This window comes from Microcaecilia unicolor, chromosome 1 (assembly GCF_901765095.1).
Source record: "Microcaecilia unicolor chromosome 1, aMicUni1.1, whole genome shotgun sequence".
NCBI classification, from domain to species: Eukaryota; Metazoa; Chordata; class Amphibia; order Gymnophiona; family Siphonopidae; genus Microcaecilia; species Microcaecilia unicolor.
In genome coordinates this window covers 618,058,548-618,075,947 of record NC_044031.1, presented here as the reverse complement: position 1 = coordinate 618,075,947, position 17,400 = coordinate 618,058,548, and the positions used below count along the sequence as shown (strand labels likewise).

Sequence of the window (17,400 nt, the reverse complement as noted above, 5' to 3'; positions counted from 1 at the left end):
TATAAGCGCTGGAGTAAGCAAACATAGGAAATCCAATACGTTAGCATTTAACTTTCAAAAAGAAGACTATGATAAAATATGAAGAACGGTGAAAAAAAACCCCAAAAAACAGAGGAGCAGCTGCGAAGGTCAAAAATTTACATCAGGCGTGGATGCTGTTCAAAAATACCATTCTGGAAGCCCAGGCCAAATATATTCAGTGTATTAAAAAAGGAGGAAGGAAGACCAAACGACAGCCAGCATGGTTAAAAAGTGAGATGAAGGAAGCAATTAGAACTAAAAGAAAATTCTTCAGAACATGGAAGAATGATCCAACTGAAATTAGGAAACTACACAAAGAATGGCAAATGAAATGCAAAGCACTGATAAGGAAGGCAAAGAAACACTTTGAAAAGAAGATTGCGCTGGAAGCAAAAACGCATAGTAAAAACTTTCTTAGGTATATTAAAAGCAAGAAGCCGCCAAAAGAATAGGTTGGACCGCTAGATGATGAAGGGTTAAAAGAGGCACTCAGGGAAGATAAGGTCATAATGGAGAGATTAAATGAATTCTTTGCTTTGGTCCTCACTGAGGAAGATGTGGAATGCCAATTATGATATTCAATGCTGAGTCAGAGAAACGGAATCAAATCTCTGTAAACCTGGAAGATGTAATGGGACAATTTGACAAATTGAAAGTAGCAAATCTCCTGGACTGGATGGTAATATCCCAGAGTATTGATAGAACTGAAAAATGAACTTGCAGAACTATTGTTAGCAATTATGTAATGTATCTTTAAAATCAAGCATAGTACCAGAAGATTAGAGGGTGGCCAATGTAACACCAATTTTTAAAAGGGTTCCAGAAGTGATCCAGGAAACTATAGACCAATGATACTGACATCGGTGCCTGGCAACAAAATAGAAGAGACTATTATAAAAAAATTACAGAGCATATTCAAAAGCAAGGATTTATGAGACAAAGCCAACATGGATTTAGTGAAGGGAAATCTTGCCTCACCAATCTACTACATTTCTTTGAAGAGGCAAACGAACATGTGGCTAAAGATGGGCCAGTTCATATTGTGTATCTGGATTTTCAAAAGGCATTTGACAAAGTACCTCATGAAAGACTCCAGAGGAAACCGGAAAGTCATGGGATAGGAGGTAGTGTTCTATTGTGGCTTAAAAACTGGTTAAAGGATAGAAAACAGAGAGTAGGGTTAAATGGTCAGTATTCTCAAAGGAGAAGGGTAGATAGTGGGGTTCCAAAAGGGTCTGTGATTGGATCACTGCTTTTTAACATATTTATAAATGATCTAGAGATGGGAGTAATAAGTGAGGTAATTAAATTTGTCGACGACACAAAGTTATTCAAAGTTGTTAAATCGCAAGAGGATTGTGAAAAATTACAAGATGACCTTACGAGACTGGGCATCCAAATGGAAGATGTTTAATATGAGCAAGTGCAAAGTGATGCATATGGGAAAGAAGAACCTGAACTATAGCTACGTGATGCAACGTTCCACATTCGGAGTCACCGACCAGGAAAAGAACCTAGGAGTCATCGTTGACGATACTTTGAAACCCACTGCTCAGTGTGCTGCTGCGGCAAAGAAAGCAAATAGAATGTTGGGTATTAGGAGAATAGGAATGGAAAATAAAAATGGGGATGTTATAATGCCTTTGTATCGCTCCATGGTGCGTCCGTACCTTGAATACTGTGTGCAATTCTGGTCACCACATCTCAAAAAAGATATAGTGGAATTAGAAAAGGTACAGAGAAGGACGATGAAAATGATAAAGGGGATGGGAAGACTTCTCTATGAGAAAAGGATGAAATGGCTTGGGCTCTTCAGCTTGGAGAAAAGACAGCTGAGGAGAGATATGATAGAGATATAAAATACTGAGTGGAGTGGACTAGATAGATGTGAATCATTTGTTTATTCTTTCCAAAAATACTAGGACTAGGGGGCACACAATGAAGCTACAAAACAGTAAATTTAAAACGAATCACAGAAATTATTTCTTCACTCAATGCGTAATTAAACTCTGCAATTCATTGCCAGAGAATGTGGTAAAAGCCGTTAGCATAGCGAGGTTTAAAAAAAAGGTTTGGATGGCTTCCTTAAAGAGAAGTTCATGAGCCATTATTAAAATGGACGTGGGAAAATCAACTCCTTATTTCTGGGATAAGCAGCATAAAATGTATTGTACTCTTTTGGGATCTTGACAGGTATTTGTGACCTGGATTGGCTACTGCTGGAAACAGCAGGCTACTGGACTTGATGGACTTTCAGTCTGTCCTAGTATGGCAACACTTATGCATTTATATATAATCTGAAATGTGATTTTCTATAACTACTAGGAAAAAATGCCCGTTTCTGAGCGCAATGAAATGGGCGCTAGCAAGGGGCCCCCTCCCTCCGTCCCTCCGAGCTACTTGCCTTGTTCGGGGTTCACGTCGCTGTGTGTGGGGAGGGTTTTTTTTTTTTTTTTTTTTGCTGCGCCTCCGTGGCCGTGCCTGTGGCGTTTCTGTTTCGGCCCTCGAGTGTCATAGCTCCGCCCTCGACGTCATGACGTTTTGACGCGAGGGCGGTGCAGACACTCCAGGGCACACCGGATATCTCTGGCGCCTCAACTTCCGTGGAGGCTTCAGAATGTTGGGGTTGCCTTTTATATAGAGATATATTTCATCCTCCCCTCCCTCACCCACTGCATGTAGCAAAATACAATATTTGCATCAGGGTAAAATGGCCAGTGAAAAGAATAAATTGTACATAAGTGCCAAGCTAAATTCTTACAGAAGGCTTGAATTTTTTTTTTTTTAATTCTTTTTTTGTAATTTGACTTATGACAACCAAAACATTTATCACAAAGCACTAGTGGGTCAGTCCATGTCAAGTGGAGCAGGGGTCCCCACTTTGATCATGTCCAATTTTAGCTACAATGCGTGTGGATGTTATAGGTGGTCTCAAAGTAAATGGTGCAAAATTTTAGGCACAGAAGTCTTATAGTTGTGGAATTGTAGGCCACAAACAAAAAGCAGCACTGCAAATATATAAAGTGATGCAAGAAAAATGCCAAGTGTATGCAATGGTTTGTAATTTAAAAACCAAGCAATTTTTTTAATGCCAAATGAGAATATTATAGTACTAAAGCTTTCACGCTTAAATAGATTTCTGAAAATGAACCCGAAGTAGGCTGAAAATTTAGATTTATGTTCAGCAATAAAGGCTTCAGGTATTAAAATATTTGGTTGCTTGACTTCAAGATTGTCACTGTAACGTTAAGAGAACACATTTCTTGTGTGCTTATTTAAGGCTTCTTTTACAAAGCTGCGCTAGTAACTCCTGTGCAGTAAATTAAAAAGCCCATAGGAAATGAATGGGCTTCCTCTTATTTCCCACAGTGAGAATCCAATGGGCTTCCTCATTTCCTGCACTGAGAATTGTTAGCCCTTAGTGAGATATACCTAGCTGAATACAGACAAAAACATTTTTGCATAAAATTGTCTTATTTTTAGATGACGACATCTGTCAGATCAATCTTTTTCTTTTTAAATCTTTATTTATAAGTTTTTAGAATAATACAATAATAATAATACACATGTGTGTAAGAAATGAACAAGCTCCATATGGTGTATCCAATTAATTATCAAACATTTTCAAAGACTAAAATAAAAGCAACAAACCAAAACCAAAAAGCAAAAAAAAAAAAAAAAAAAAGTAGCAGTAGGTTAACAGAGAAAGCAGAACAGTATGTGCATATGTTTAAAAGGAGTTGATTTTACCTAATAAAGTTGAACGCAAATATCACTTAACATAGTTGCCTAGCAATGACCATGTTTTACAGAAGGACAAAATATGACCAAATTTTATGACAGCTATTTCCTCGTAACGCCTATACGAACAGAGCAAATTCCACCATTCATGAAATGAGACGTGCAGATTACTTTTCCAATGTAAAACAATCAAGTGATGAGCAAGCGAAATCATCAAACAATTTTACATGCTTTAATGGAACTGACAAACCAGGGGTGGATGCTTTAAGGATTAGCACTTTAAAAGACAAAGCATCTGGAATGCCAAATACCTTCTGAATAATGTCCCAAATCAGTTTCCAATACGGTTGCAAATTAGGACACTGAAAAAGCATAAGATCAAGGGGATCCCACAGCAGATTGACATGACCAGCACAAATTGATATATTACGATTTACTTTAGCAAGCTTTGCAGGCGTCCAATAGGACTTATGAAAAATATAAGTGGATTGTAAAAGAGCAGCTGATAGAGAAGAATGCATGGTTTTTGTCCAAAAGAGTTCCCATTCCTTACTAGAAAGTGAAACATTTAGTTCCTTTTCCCAGGCAGAATTAGGGTGGAAAACATACTCGGTTTAGACAATTGTAGGAGTTTATACAATGCTGATGCAGATTTGGGCGCCATGAGGGACTGACAAACTACTGAAACTTGAAGTCGAAGATTGACGAGCCAGTGACGTAGGATATAGGTGGTTAATAAGCTGAGTCAGATGATCTCAAAAGGCTCTATGTGAATGAGGGATATTATAGCAGGTGCAGAAATCCTGAAAAGGAATGATGTTAATGCCTGACAACTGAACTGGTGACCAAATATTGGCATAAAACCATATTTTACGAGTTTAGGAGAGTTTTAACTGGAAATAGAGTTATGCCAAATGGAAATATCCATGGAGTTTGACAATTTAAATTTAAAAGAGCACAAAGATTTATTGAATATGTGGAATTCTTAAGTGGTCTGCAGCATAACGAAACCTTTTTCTTTTTAGAATCATTGAAAAGAATATTTTTACTGCCAGAATCCATTTTTCTCCATACTGGGACCAAGGTGCTTTATATTCCAAAACAAGCATTGAAATCCATGTCTGGTGTCTGCATACAGCATTTTGCAATGTGCAACATCATTGTCAAACAAAAAGATCGGATGCCAAATTTTTCATAAATCTATGCCATCATAAAAGGATTTTGGTCTCATAGCAGAATTGTCACGTTTTCAAAGCTGGAAACTGGGTTGTGAGCCCTTGGGCCACTGCTGAGGAGCGGCAGTGGCAGGCAAAACCACCCCACACTAGATACAGGGCAGATCTCTGACAGACAGTTAGGCTTCACCTGCACCTGGCCACTTTTCACCAAGAGTTGAGCTCCAGGCTTCAGGTGGCCAGCAGGACTTACTGGACAGGGCAGGACTGGATAACAGCTAGGCAGCATAGGGACAACAAGGCAGGGAAAGGATAGGCTAAAGGACAGGACTGAAAGCTGCGAGCAGCCACTGAAACAGGGAACAAACACAGCTAGACAGGAGACTGAACTGAAGGCTGCAAGCAGCCACTGAAGTAGGGAACAAACACAGATAAACCCAGAACTAGGCTAAGACATACAAACAAGACACCAGACTGGGAAACAAGCAATACAGCAAACAAGCAATATCCTAAACTAAACAGACTAACTAGAACAGGCAAGACTTCAGGCAAGAACAAGAGCAAGGAAACAAACTCAGGCTGAAGTGCAACAAGCACCAACATACCAGGGCCTTAGACACAATGCAAAGGCAAAGCCAGAGAGTTCAAAATGGCTAATAAGCACAGCAGCAGCTGAAGCTCAGGGTGCAGCAATCACCAGGCAACTATGGGTGCTGTGTAGGTTCAAACAAAGCAAGCAAGTCTGGCAGTCTGGAAGATCCGGACTGGACTATGCTGAAGTCTGGACCGGGAAGGAACAGCAAGACAGTCTATGGCAGTTCATAGCAGTCACCGGTTCTGGCCACCAGAGGCGAGGGGAGCACAGACGTAACAAGAATGGAATTTTCTTTGGCACAAGCCATGGAAAAATCATCATGTGATAGAATAGGTGGCACTATAAAATGGTTGCCTGCACATACCCATCTTCAATGACCTACAGAAAACCAAATACACCAATATATCTGTTCAAATTTTGAAATCAGATGATAGTTTTTTTTATTGAACTTAATACATCTTTTGATTAGCTTTCGAAGGTAAGCTAATCAAAAAAGCTTTTGAAGGTAAGCTAATCAAAAGATGTATTAAGTTAGTCCAATAAAAAAGGTTTTATTTTATTTTCTGTTTTGATTTCTATTTATTACTTTTAAAAGTGGACTAACAGCTACCACACCAAAGAAATGAAGCAAATTGGTGAGCCAAGACTTCCCTTGGCTGAATCCATGTTAAGACTGTCCCACTAAACCATGCTTGTCTACATTTAGTGATTTATTCTTTATAATAGTTTCCGCTATTTTGCCTGGCAATGACATCTGGCTTACTGGTCTGTAATTTCCCAAATCACCTCTGGATCCCTTTTTAAAAATTGGCAGTACATTGGCCACCCTCCAATCTTCAGGTATTACGGACAATTTTAAGGACAGGTTACAGATCACTAATAGCAGATCATCAAGCTCTAAATTTCCTTTATTTAAAAATGTATGTTACAAGAAGATTTGGTTTTGTGGCCTGGATTGGCCACTGTTGGAGACAGGATACTGGCTGGATGGACCACTGGTCTGATTCAGTATGGTTATTCTTATGTTCTTATTTATTTCAACAGTCACTTTTTTTTTTTATCCGGCAACTAAAACAAGGAAATTCCTTACCATCTCAGATCAAACGATTGTTCATCTATATGCGTTTTGTAAAAACTTAAAAACCTACAGTGGGGGAAATAAGTATTTGATCCCTTGCTGATTTTGTAAGTTTGCCCACTGACAAAGACATGAGCAGCCCATAATTGAGGGTAGGTGTTCATTGGTACAGTGAGAGATAGCACATCACAAATTAAATCCGGAAAATCACATTGTGGAAAGTATATGAATTTATTTGCATTCTGCAGAGGGAAATAAGTATTTGATCCCTCTGGCAAACAAGACCTAATACTTGGTGGCAAAACCCTTGTTGGCAAGCACAGCGGTCAGACGTCTTCTGTAGTTGATGATGAGGTTTGCACACATGTCAGGAGGAATTTTGGTCCACTCCTCTTTGCAGATCATCTCTAAATCATTAAGAGTTCTGGGCTGTCGCTTGGCAACTCGCAGCTTCAGCTCCCTCCATAAGTTTTCAATGGGATTAAGGTCTGGTGACTGGCTAGGCCACTCCATGACCCTAATGTGCTTCTTCCTGAGCCACTCCTTTGTTGCCTTCGCTGTATGTTTTGGGTCATTGTCGTGCTGGAAGACCCAGCCACGACCCATTTTTAAGGCCCTGGCGGAGGGAAGGAGGTTGTCACTCAGAATTGTACGGTACATGGCCCCATCCATTCTCCCATTGATGCGGTGAAGTAGTCCTGTGCCCTTAGCAGAGAAAACACCTCCAAAACATAACATTTCCGCCTCCATGCTTGACAGTGGGGACGGTGTTCTTTGGGTCATAGGCAGCATTTCTCTTCCTCCAAACACGGCGAGTTGAGTTCATGCCAAAGAGCTCAATTTTGTCTCATCTGACCACAGCACCTTCTCCCAATCAACTCTCGGCATCATCCAGGTGTTCACTGGCAAACTTCAGACGGGCCGTCACATGTGCCTTCCGGAGCAGGGGGACCTTGCGGGCACTGCAGGATTGCAATCCGTTATGTCGTAATGTGTTACCAATGGTTTTCGTGGTGACAGTGGTCCCAGCTGCCTTGAGATCATTGACAAGTTCCCCCCTTGTAGTTGTAGGCTGATTTCTAACCTTCCTCATGATCAAGGGGATACCCACGAGGTGAGATTTTGCGGGGAGCCCCAGATCTTTGTCGATTGACAGTCATTTTGTACTTCTTCCATTTTCTTACTATGGCACCAACAGTTGTCTCCTTCTCGCCCAGCGTCTTACTGATGGTTTTGTAGCCCATTCCAGCCTTGTGCAGGTGTAGATCTTGTCCCTGACATCCTTAGACAGCTCCTTGCTCTTGGCCATTTTGTAGAGGTTAGAGTCTGACTGATTCACTGAGTCTGTGGACAGGTGTCTTTCATACAGGTGACCATTGCCGACAGCTGTCTGTCATGCAGGTAACGAGTTGATTTGGAGCATCTACCTGGTCTGTAGGGGCCAGATCTCTTACTGTTGGTGGGGGATCAAATACTTATTTCCCTCTGCAGAATGCAAATAAAGTCATATACTTTCCACAATGTGATTTGCCGGATTTAATTTGTGATGTGCTATCTCTCACTGTTACCAATACCTACCCTTCAATTATGGGCTGCTCATGTCTTTGTCAGTGGGCAAACTTACAAATCAGCAAGGGATCAAATACTTATTTCCCCCACTGTATTTGTTTCAAAAATGTCTATGTCAACTGTCACTTATAGTTTATTATTTTGAGTCTTATGTAAAACACTTTAACCATCTTTCGGATCTAGTGGCCTATAAGTACCTCCATTAGACTAGATAAGAAAATCATCAGTTCAAGCTACCTTATGAAAACAAAGTTTGTGTTAGAAGTGTATCAAAATGATGCCACATCATTTATGGCCAATGTTTTCTGCCAACAGCTGAGGTATATATTCCAAAAATAAAGGCCAGCATATTGTTTGCATTTATGATAATTACTGATGGGTTGGAAATATGTGTGAAATTTCAGTGGAACCAAGTATTGCCTTAATCAGTTTCATGCACTGGTCAAGTAGAAAAGATAAGTTCCTGAACAAGACATTATTGGAATCCTTCCTGCCCCTATAGCACCTACACTTGGAAGACAGACTGCTCCGTCTACTGCGAATGAAATAATCAAGTCAAGTCAATGTATCTATAAAAAGGCTATTATTGCTCTATTGTTTCTGCCAACTTTCCTGATATATTGTGCCATGAATACATTTTGTTGTGCCGCTGCAAAAGTTGCTGAGTTCACCTCAAAATGCTAAGCTAGGACAAAATATTTTTAAGCAGTTTTGTCAAGCAATACTTCTATCCTGTAATTGACAGAATATTAGTACTATGCGTTTTGGGCCACAGATATTTCATTATAAGGAATCCTGTTTAGAAGAAATGGTTACACGGAATCTTAGCAGAGATTAGGTGGCGACACCGGTAATTGGGAAACAAAACCAATGCTGGGCAAACATCTACTGATGATATTAAGGATATACTATGAAAAATGATAGCACCCCCAGCTCAGAAGGGAATATCAAGAGTTAAACATTAAAAATGTGAAACAGATAATTTTAAGGCAGAGCAGGACAGATGCATTTAACCTAGTTACAGATTACTGAATTAACAGTTTCAACAAGCTTAACTAATGAATGTTTTGTTCAGATTCTGGGAAGTCACTAAGAACACGCATGCTTAGAAGGTAATAGGGAAGAGAGAAATATGCAGATTTGAACTGCAGATGTAATAGGGAATGATGTATATTTCCGCATTTCTATTTATTTACTGGAACCACTAGCAGTTTTGGAAAGTACCCTGAACTTGCAGATGTACGCAGAAATGTAATCTAGCCATGATTTTTTTCAAAATTTGGGTCCCATGATTTGTGATGTAACCAGTTAATTTATGACTTAATGTATTCTTAAGAGGCAGAGGCCTTGAGGGATTTTGAGACAGTTCTGAGTGGCCTTAATGCTATTATGCGAGACCCTCAGTTCTCTCCCCAAAGGCCTTTGATCTTATATATTATCTTGCGTGTGTTTTATATCTCTTGACCTCTCCGGGGACAAGGATAAAAACTGGTAGGTCTCCTACTTGGTGGGGAGGGCATAAGAAAGATCAGCTTGGCCCTAAATGCTTTCACTACGGTCTACGCCCTGATGCGTGACTGAATAGATAGAGATGGGCGGAGTGTAAATTTTTAAGGGGCTTCGACGTTAGCTTCGAACTTAGTAACAAGAACAGTGCTGGGCAGACTTCTACAGTCTATACCCCGAGAATGGCAAGGACAAATCAAATTCGGGTATACACATAAAGTATCACTACCATGTCAAATGAGTTATCTTGTTGGGTAGACTGGATGGACCGTGCAGGGTCTTTATCTGCCATCATTTACTATGTTACTATGTATAACCTCTCCACATATGACCCACTTCCCTCCCAGTACACCTTGCTTTTTAACACAAGGTAGACTAGTCATAAACAATTTCTTCCATAGGGCAGAAATTTAATTCCCAGAGAAACAAGCAAAAAATGTGAAAAGCAGATGAAAAGTGTTGCCTAAATGGCACAAAGAAGCACCATGTCAAAACCATTACTATACCGGTCCCCTTGGAACTGTCTCACATCAGTTTAGGAAGGTGATTAAAATGGACAGCTGACAAGACAGAGAATATTCAAGTTACCTGCTGATACTGTCGATCCCATCTTTCTCCTGCTGCAATCTCCAGCGTTCTGTCTCATCAGGTTTATACTCCCCAGGTATACATAATTCTGTGGACGATCAGCACTGCACATTTCACATCCTGGTCTTGTTGGTTATTGATATAGGTACAAGAAGGACATGACCAGCCCGTCTGCATAAATACAAAAAATTTCTTTACAGCAGGCAATGGATTTATCCTTTTTTAAAAGGTGGGGAAAAAGGAGAAGAGGGGGATGAAATCTGATATAACCGCTTTTCTGTGGTTACAATCAAATTGGTATATACACTCAGCCAGCAGCAACATGTTAGTTCAAAAAACACAAGAAACACTATGTAACTGCTATATGGTGCACAAATATAATTCTTAAAAACTAATATTAAACTTAGAAATGAATGGCAATGGAAGTCTGTCAGTCCCAATGGCATGAAAGAATTATTATAGTTCCTCTTAAACCTCAAAAATCCATTTGCAAGTTTGTTAAATGAGTGTCCTTAGCAGCTTTGCCATCACAGTTCTTTTTTTAATAAATTCTCTATTAACAGAATGTGATAAAACAGAAAAAACACAAGTCATAAAACAGTATCCAGTAAAAAAAAAAAATCAAGCCTTTCAACAGAGTGCATACTGAATCCAACAGCAATACAGGGAAAGCATCCAACAGAAACACGTCTCAACCATACCTTTAAAAGGCCATAAGCCAACATATTTGTTTTATTTATTCGGATTTATTAACCGCCTTTATGAAGAGATACACCCAAGGTGTTGTACAGCAGGTACAGTTTAACATAAAACTTACAATTTTGTTAACAGTACAATAGTGAAATAACCAAGAATAAACTAAATACAACAAATGAGGTAAACTTGAAAACAGTAAATTGAAGCCTAATAGAACTACCGTGAAACAGTATAAAAATATACACATTTAACAGCACTGGAATTCAAATATCAGAGAATACAATGTTTTGTTTTGTTACATTTGTACCCCGCGCTTTCCCACTCATGGCAGGCTCAATGCGGCCTTACATATATATACAGGTACTTATTTGTACCTGGGGCAATGGAGGGTTAAGTGACTTGCCCAGAGTCACAAGGAGCTGCCTGTGCCTGAAGTGGGAATTGAACTCAGTTCCTCAGGACAAGAGTCCACCACCCTAACCACTAGGCCACTCCTCCACTCCATAATAGCATAATACTAATGATACACCTAATAAGCATGCATTAGAACATTCAGCTAACACAGATATGATGCTAAAGATTTTGACAATATGGCTTAACATATAGCTGAGGGACCAAGAGCATATGGGAACATGATGCATTGGTACAGAGTCAGTTGAGATAATTTGATGGTTAGCTAAACTCAAGGCAAGTTCTTTGTATAGTTAAGCAAAAGATAAAGGAACATACCTAAGTTACAGTGTGTGTTGCAAGCTAGTCCAGGTGCAATATGAGTCAGTCACCCTATGTATTGAGGAGCCAGGCTTTCACCTCCCATGCTGACGTACAGGTAGTCTTGAGTTACACGTAGCCCTCTGGGAGTAAATTCCAGAGTGTGGGGGATACTCCTGAGAAGGGTTACCATATGTCCGGTTTTACCTGGACATGTCCTCTTTTGAGGACATGGCCGGGCAGGCTGGTGGGCTGGTCTAATGGTGTCCTATCCAATTCCTAGTCCCCTCCCCTTACTCTACTCCCTTGGTCTAGTGACCTCTTTGGGACAAGAGCCCCCTTTTTCCTGCTCAGAGCGCTGCCCTGCATTCTGCCCCCCCCCTTGCAATGCTGTCCCGGTGCTGATTCATAGTGTTCTGAAGCATTTGATATTGCTGCTGATATTTGATTGTCCAGTGTAGGTGTATGTCGAGAACGATTCCTAGTATTTTAAGTTGTTTTCGAGTGGCTACGTTGTTTGGTTGATTATGAATTTTTGGTAGGATGTGCGGGAAGTATGGGCTACATAGTACTAGGAATTTGGTTTTTGACTCTGTTCAGTTTGAGTTTGAAAGTTGTGTGCCCATTATTCCATGAGGTCCAATCCTTTTTTAAAATTTTGTCCGGTATGTTTGTGATATTGTTTTGGAAGGTATGAAGATGGTGATATCATCTGCATATATAAATGGGCTGAAACCTATTAATTCCAGTTTTATTCCAAGTGGCGCCATCATTACATTGAACAGTATTGGTGATACTTGGTGATCCCTGTGGTACCCCGTACTCAGAGATCCATGAGGCTGATATTTGGTTAGATATCTTTACAATGTAGGATCTGGTCTTTAGGAAGCCACTGAACCATGTTGCCACGCACCCACTGATTCCCTATGTTGTCGAGCACGTCATTAGTGTGGTGTGGTCTACTAGGTCGAACTCACTTGACACATTGAATTGTAGTAGTAATACATTTTGTACTTGGCATATTGTGCTTCTGAATTTTATCATCAGGATGGCTATTGACCGTTTCAGTGCTGTGTCATGGTCTGAAACCTGATTGGGATTTATGAAGAATTGAGAATTTTGTCAAGTATTCCATTAGCTGCTATTTTACTAGACCTTACAATCATTTTGGTCAATTAGTGGTATTGAGGCTACTGGTCTGTAATTGTGATATCGCTGATTCTTGCTGGTAGTGTTTTGGGAATAGGTGTGAGTACTATGTCACCTTTGTCTGTTGGAAAGTTGACCTGTATGTGATGTGTTTGGTGAGGTACTTGATGAACCAGTCTAATGGGTTTCATCATGTAGTTGGGCATTAGGTCAGGTAGGCACTAACGTATGCACGTATTTGTCAATAGTGTTTTTATCTGTGTCTAGTTTGGGGTGGTTTTGAAAGTGGTCCATATTATGCTTGCTGCGGTGTGGTTTTTGTGTGTTTTGCAGTCCTGTAGATAGGTCTGTGAGGTTTATTTGTGCTTTTGCTTTTGAAGTACTGTGGCAAGTTCGTCTGCAATTGTTGTGTTTCAGTTGCTCGCCAATATGTTCTGGGTTTACAGTAGTTTGTTCATGCGTTCAAATAGTGTTTTTGTATTGATCTGGTTGAGGGTTCATATATGTACTGTAGTGTTCTACTTTCACCTTTCTTATGCTGTGTATGTTCTTATTGGCTTTTCTCCCTATGGTTTTGTTGTGTCTGTTTTGTTTTTGGCCCATGCTCTTTCAAGTTTTCTACAGGTTTCTTCTGTGTAGTAGTTTGTCATTAAACCAGGGATGTTTTGTGATTGTGTTTGAGTGGCACTGTTTTGTTGAGTGTGTTTTCACTTGTTTTGTCCCAGTTCTCATGAAGTGTTTATCCTCAGGTGTATGTCATTGAGTTCATTCATTGTTGTCCAGAATGTGTGGTTGTCTGGTTTTTCCTCTGGTTATGAATGGTGTGTTGGGTTCTTGGCTCTCTTTTTCTTGCTGTTTTCTTTCCATTGTAGTGTGAAGTGAGCTCGTTGTGGCTGACCATGGTACCTCATTCCCAATGTGTGGAGTTTGCAAATATAGTGAATGATACATACCTGTAGCAGGTGTTTCTCCGAGGACGCAGGCTGATTGTTCTCACGACTGGTGACGTCCGCGTCAGCCCCCCACCAACCGGAAGAAGCTTCGCGGGCGGTCCGCACGCAGGGCACGCCCACCGCGCATGCGCGGCCGTCTTCCCGCCCGTGTGCGACCGCTCCCGCCAGTTGAATGACAAGCAAAATCATGAATCGCAACTCCAAAGGGGAGGAGGGAGGGTAGGTGAGAACAATCAGCCTGCTGTCCTCGGAGAACACCTGCTACAGGTATGTATCATTCACTTTCTCCGAGGACAAGCAAGCTGCTTGTTCTCACAACTGGGGTATCCCTAGCTCTCAGGCTCTATCAAAACAAGAACCCAGGTCAATGGAACCTCGCAACGGCGAGGATATAACAGAAATTGACCTACGAAGAACAACTAACAGAGTGCAGCCTGACCAGAATAAATTCGGGTCCTGGAGGGTGGAGTTGGATTTACACCCCAAACAGATTCTGCAGCACCGACTGCCCGAACCGACTGTTGCGTCGGGTATCCTGCTGGAGGCAGTAATGTGATGTGAATGTGTGGACAGATGACCACGTCGCAGCCTTGCAAACTCTCTTCAATAGTGGGCTGACTTCAAGTGGGCCACTGACGCTGCCATGGCTCTAACACTATGAGGCCGTGACATGACCCTCAAGAGCCAGCCCAGCCTGGGCGTAAAGTGAAGGAAATGCAATCTGCTAGCCAATTGGAGATGGTGCGTTTCCCGACAGCGACCCCTAGCCTGTTAGGGTCGAAAGAAACAAAGCAATTGGGCGGACTGTCTGTGGGGCTGTGTCCGCTCCAAGTAGAAGGGCCAATGCTCTCTTGCAGTCCAATGTGTGCAACTGACGTTCAGCATGGGCGGGTATGCGGCCTGGGGAAGAATGTTGGCAAGACAATTGACTGGTTTAAGATGGAACTCCGACACCACCTTCGGCAGGAACTTTGGGTGGGTGCGGAGCACTACCCTGTTGTGATGTGACATTTGGTATATTGAGCATGAGCTACCAGGGCTTGAAGCTCACTGACCCTACGAGCTGAAGTAACTGCCACCAAGAAAATGACCTTCCAGGTCAAGTACTTCAGATGGCAGGTATTCAGTGGCTCAAAAGGAGGTTTCATCAGCTGGGTGAGGACGACGTTGAGATCCCCATGACACTGTAGGCAGGCTTGATAGGGGGCTTTGACAAAAGCAAGCCTCTCATGATCGAACGACTAAAGGCTCTCCAGAGATGGCTTTACCTTCCACACGATAATGGTAAGCACTAATCGCACTAAGGGGATTCCTTACTGAGTTGGTCTTGAGGCCAGACTCTGATAAGTGCAGAAGGTATTCAAGCAGGTTCTGTGCAGGGCAAGAACAGAGGTTCTAGGGCCTTGCTCTCACACCAAGCGACAAACCTCCTCCACTTGAAAAAGTAACTCTTTTTAGTGGAATCCTTCCTAGAGGCAAGCAGACACGGGAGACACCCTCAGACAGACCCAACGCAGTGAAGTCTACCGCCCTCAACATCCAGGCCGTGAGAGCCAGGGACTGAAGGTTGGGGTGCAGCAACGCTCCCCGTCGTTCTGCGAAATGAGAGTCGGAAAACACTCCAATCTCCACGGTTCTTCTGAGGACAACTCCAGAAGAAGAGGGAACCAGATCTGACAGGGCCAAAGGGCGCTATCAAATCATGGTGCCGTGGTCTTGCTTGAGCTTCAGTAAGGTCTTCCCCACCAAAGGTATGGGAGGATAAGCATACAGGAGGCCGGTTCCCCAATGGAGGAGAAAGGCATCCGACGCTAGCCTGCCGTGTGCCTGTAGTCTGGAACAGAACAGAGGCAGCTTGTGGTTGGTCTGAGAGGCGAAAAGGTCCACCGAGGGGGTGCCCCACTCTCGGAAGATCTTGCGTACCACTCTGGAATGAAGCGACCACTCGTGCAGTTGCATGACTCTGCTCAGTCTGTCAGCCAGACTGTTGTTTACGCCTGTCAGGTATGTGGCTTGGAGAAGCATGCCGAACCGGCCGGCCCAACGCCACATCCCGACGGCTTCCTGACACAGGGGGCGAGATCCGGTGCCCCCCTGCTTGTTGGTGTAATACATTGCAACCTGATTGTCTGTCCGAATTTGGATAATTTGGCAGGACAGCCGATCTCTGAAAGCCTTCAGTGCGTTCCAGATCGCTCGGAGCTCCAGGAGGTTGATCTGCAGATCCTTTTCCTGGAGGGACCACAGACCCTGGGTGTGTAGCCCATCGACATGAGCTCCCCACCCCAGGCGAGATGCATCCGTCGTCAGCACTTTCGTGGGCTGCGGAATTTGGAATGGACGTCCCAGAGTCAAATTGGTCCAAATGGTCCACCAGAGCAGTGAAGTGCGGCAACTGGTGGAGAGGCGGATGACATCTTCTAGATTCCCGGTGGCTTGGAACCACTGGGAAGCTAGGGTCCATTGAGCAGATCTCATGTGAAGACGAGCCATGGGAGTCACATGAACTGTGGAGGCCATATGACCCAGAAGTCTCAACATCTGCCGAGCTGTGACCTGCTGAGACGCTCTGGTCCGCGAAGCCAGGGACAGGAGGTTGTTGGCCCTCGCTTCGGGAAGGAAGGCCTGAGCCATCTGGGTATTCAGCAGAGCTCCTATGAATTCCAGAGACTGGGTTGGCTGGAGATGGGACTTTGGGTAATTTATCACAAACCCCAGCAGCTCCAGAAGTTGAATAGTGCACTGCATGGACCGGAGGGCTCCTGCCTCCGAGGTGTTCTTGACCAGCCAATCGTCGAGATATGGGAACTCCCAGCTTGCGTAGATACGCCGCCACCACCATGAGGCACTTTGTAAACACTCGTGGGGCAGAGGCGAGTCCAAAGGGCAGCACACAATACTGAAAGTGCCGTGTGCCCAGGCGGAATCTGAGATACTGTCTGTGAGCTGGCAGTATCGGGATGTGAGTATATGCGTCCTTTAAATCCAGGGAACATAGCCAATCGTTTTTCCTCTGCAAGTACCTGCTTGTGATGGGAGCTGAAGGATTGAGCTCCCGGAGGACAATTTGGTGGCAGGGAGGCCAAATTCAGGGCGTATCCGCACCGCACTATTTGGAGAACCCACTGGTCGGAGGTTATGAGAGGCCACCTTTGGTGAAAAAATTTTAACCTCCCCCCGACCGGCAGATCGTCCGGTACGGACACTTTGAGGGCGGCTATGTTCCCGTGGATCCAGTCAAAAGCCCGTCCCCGGCTTCTGCTGTGGAGGCGCAGGGGGCTGCTTAGGCGCACGCTGTTGACGAGAACGAGCGCGCTGGGGCTGTCCCTGTGCCTGACGAGGCCTTCGGGCCGGCTGGGTGTACCTACGCTTTGTAAAAGAATAGGGTGCAGCCTGCCGGGCCCGGGAAAAACGTCCACCTGCTGAGGTGGATGCTGAAGGCGCCCGGTGGGAGAGCTTGTCGAGGGCGGTTTCCCGCTGATGCAGTTGGTCCACCAGCTGCTCGACCTTCTCACCAAAAATGTTATCCCCCCGGCAAGGGACGTCGGCCAGTCTCTGCTGGGTGCGGTTGTCCAGGTCAGAGGCACGCAGCCATGAGAGCCTGCGCATCACTATACC

The 17,400-nt window shown here is 43.1% G+C and overlaps 1 protein-coding gene across 1 annotated transcript in view; it reads right to left on the bottom strand.

Annotated features, from left to right (window-relative positions):
• SHARPIN (SHANK associated RH domain interactor) overlaps positions 1-17,400 on the bottom strand; it is a 279,055-nt gene that overhangs the window by 133,569 nt on the left and 128,086 nt on the right. The window contains 4 exon segments of the mRNA XM_030220008.1: positions 10,274-10,290; positions 10,293-10,355; positions 10,358-10,408; positions 10,411-10,444. Coding sequence (XP_030075868.1) covers positions 10,274-10,290; positions 10,293-10,355; positions 10,358-10,408; positions 10,411-10,444 — 165 coding nt within the window.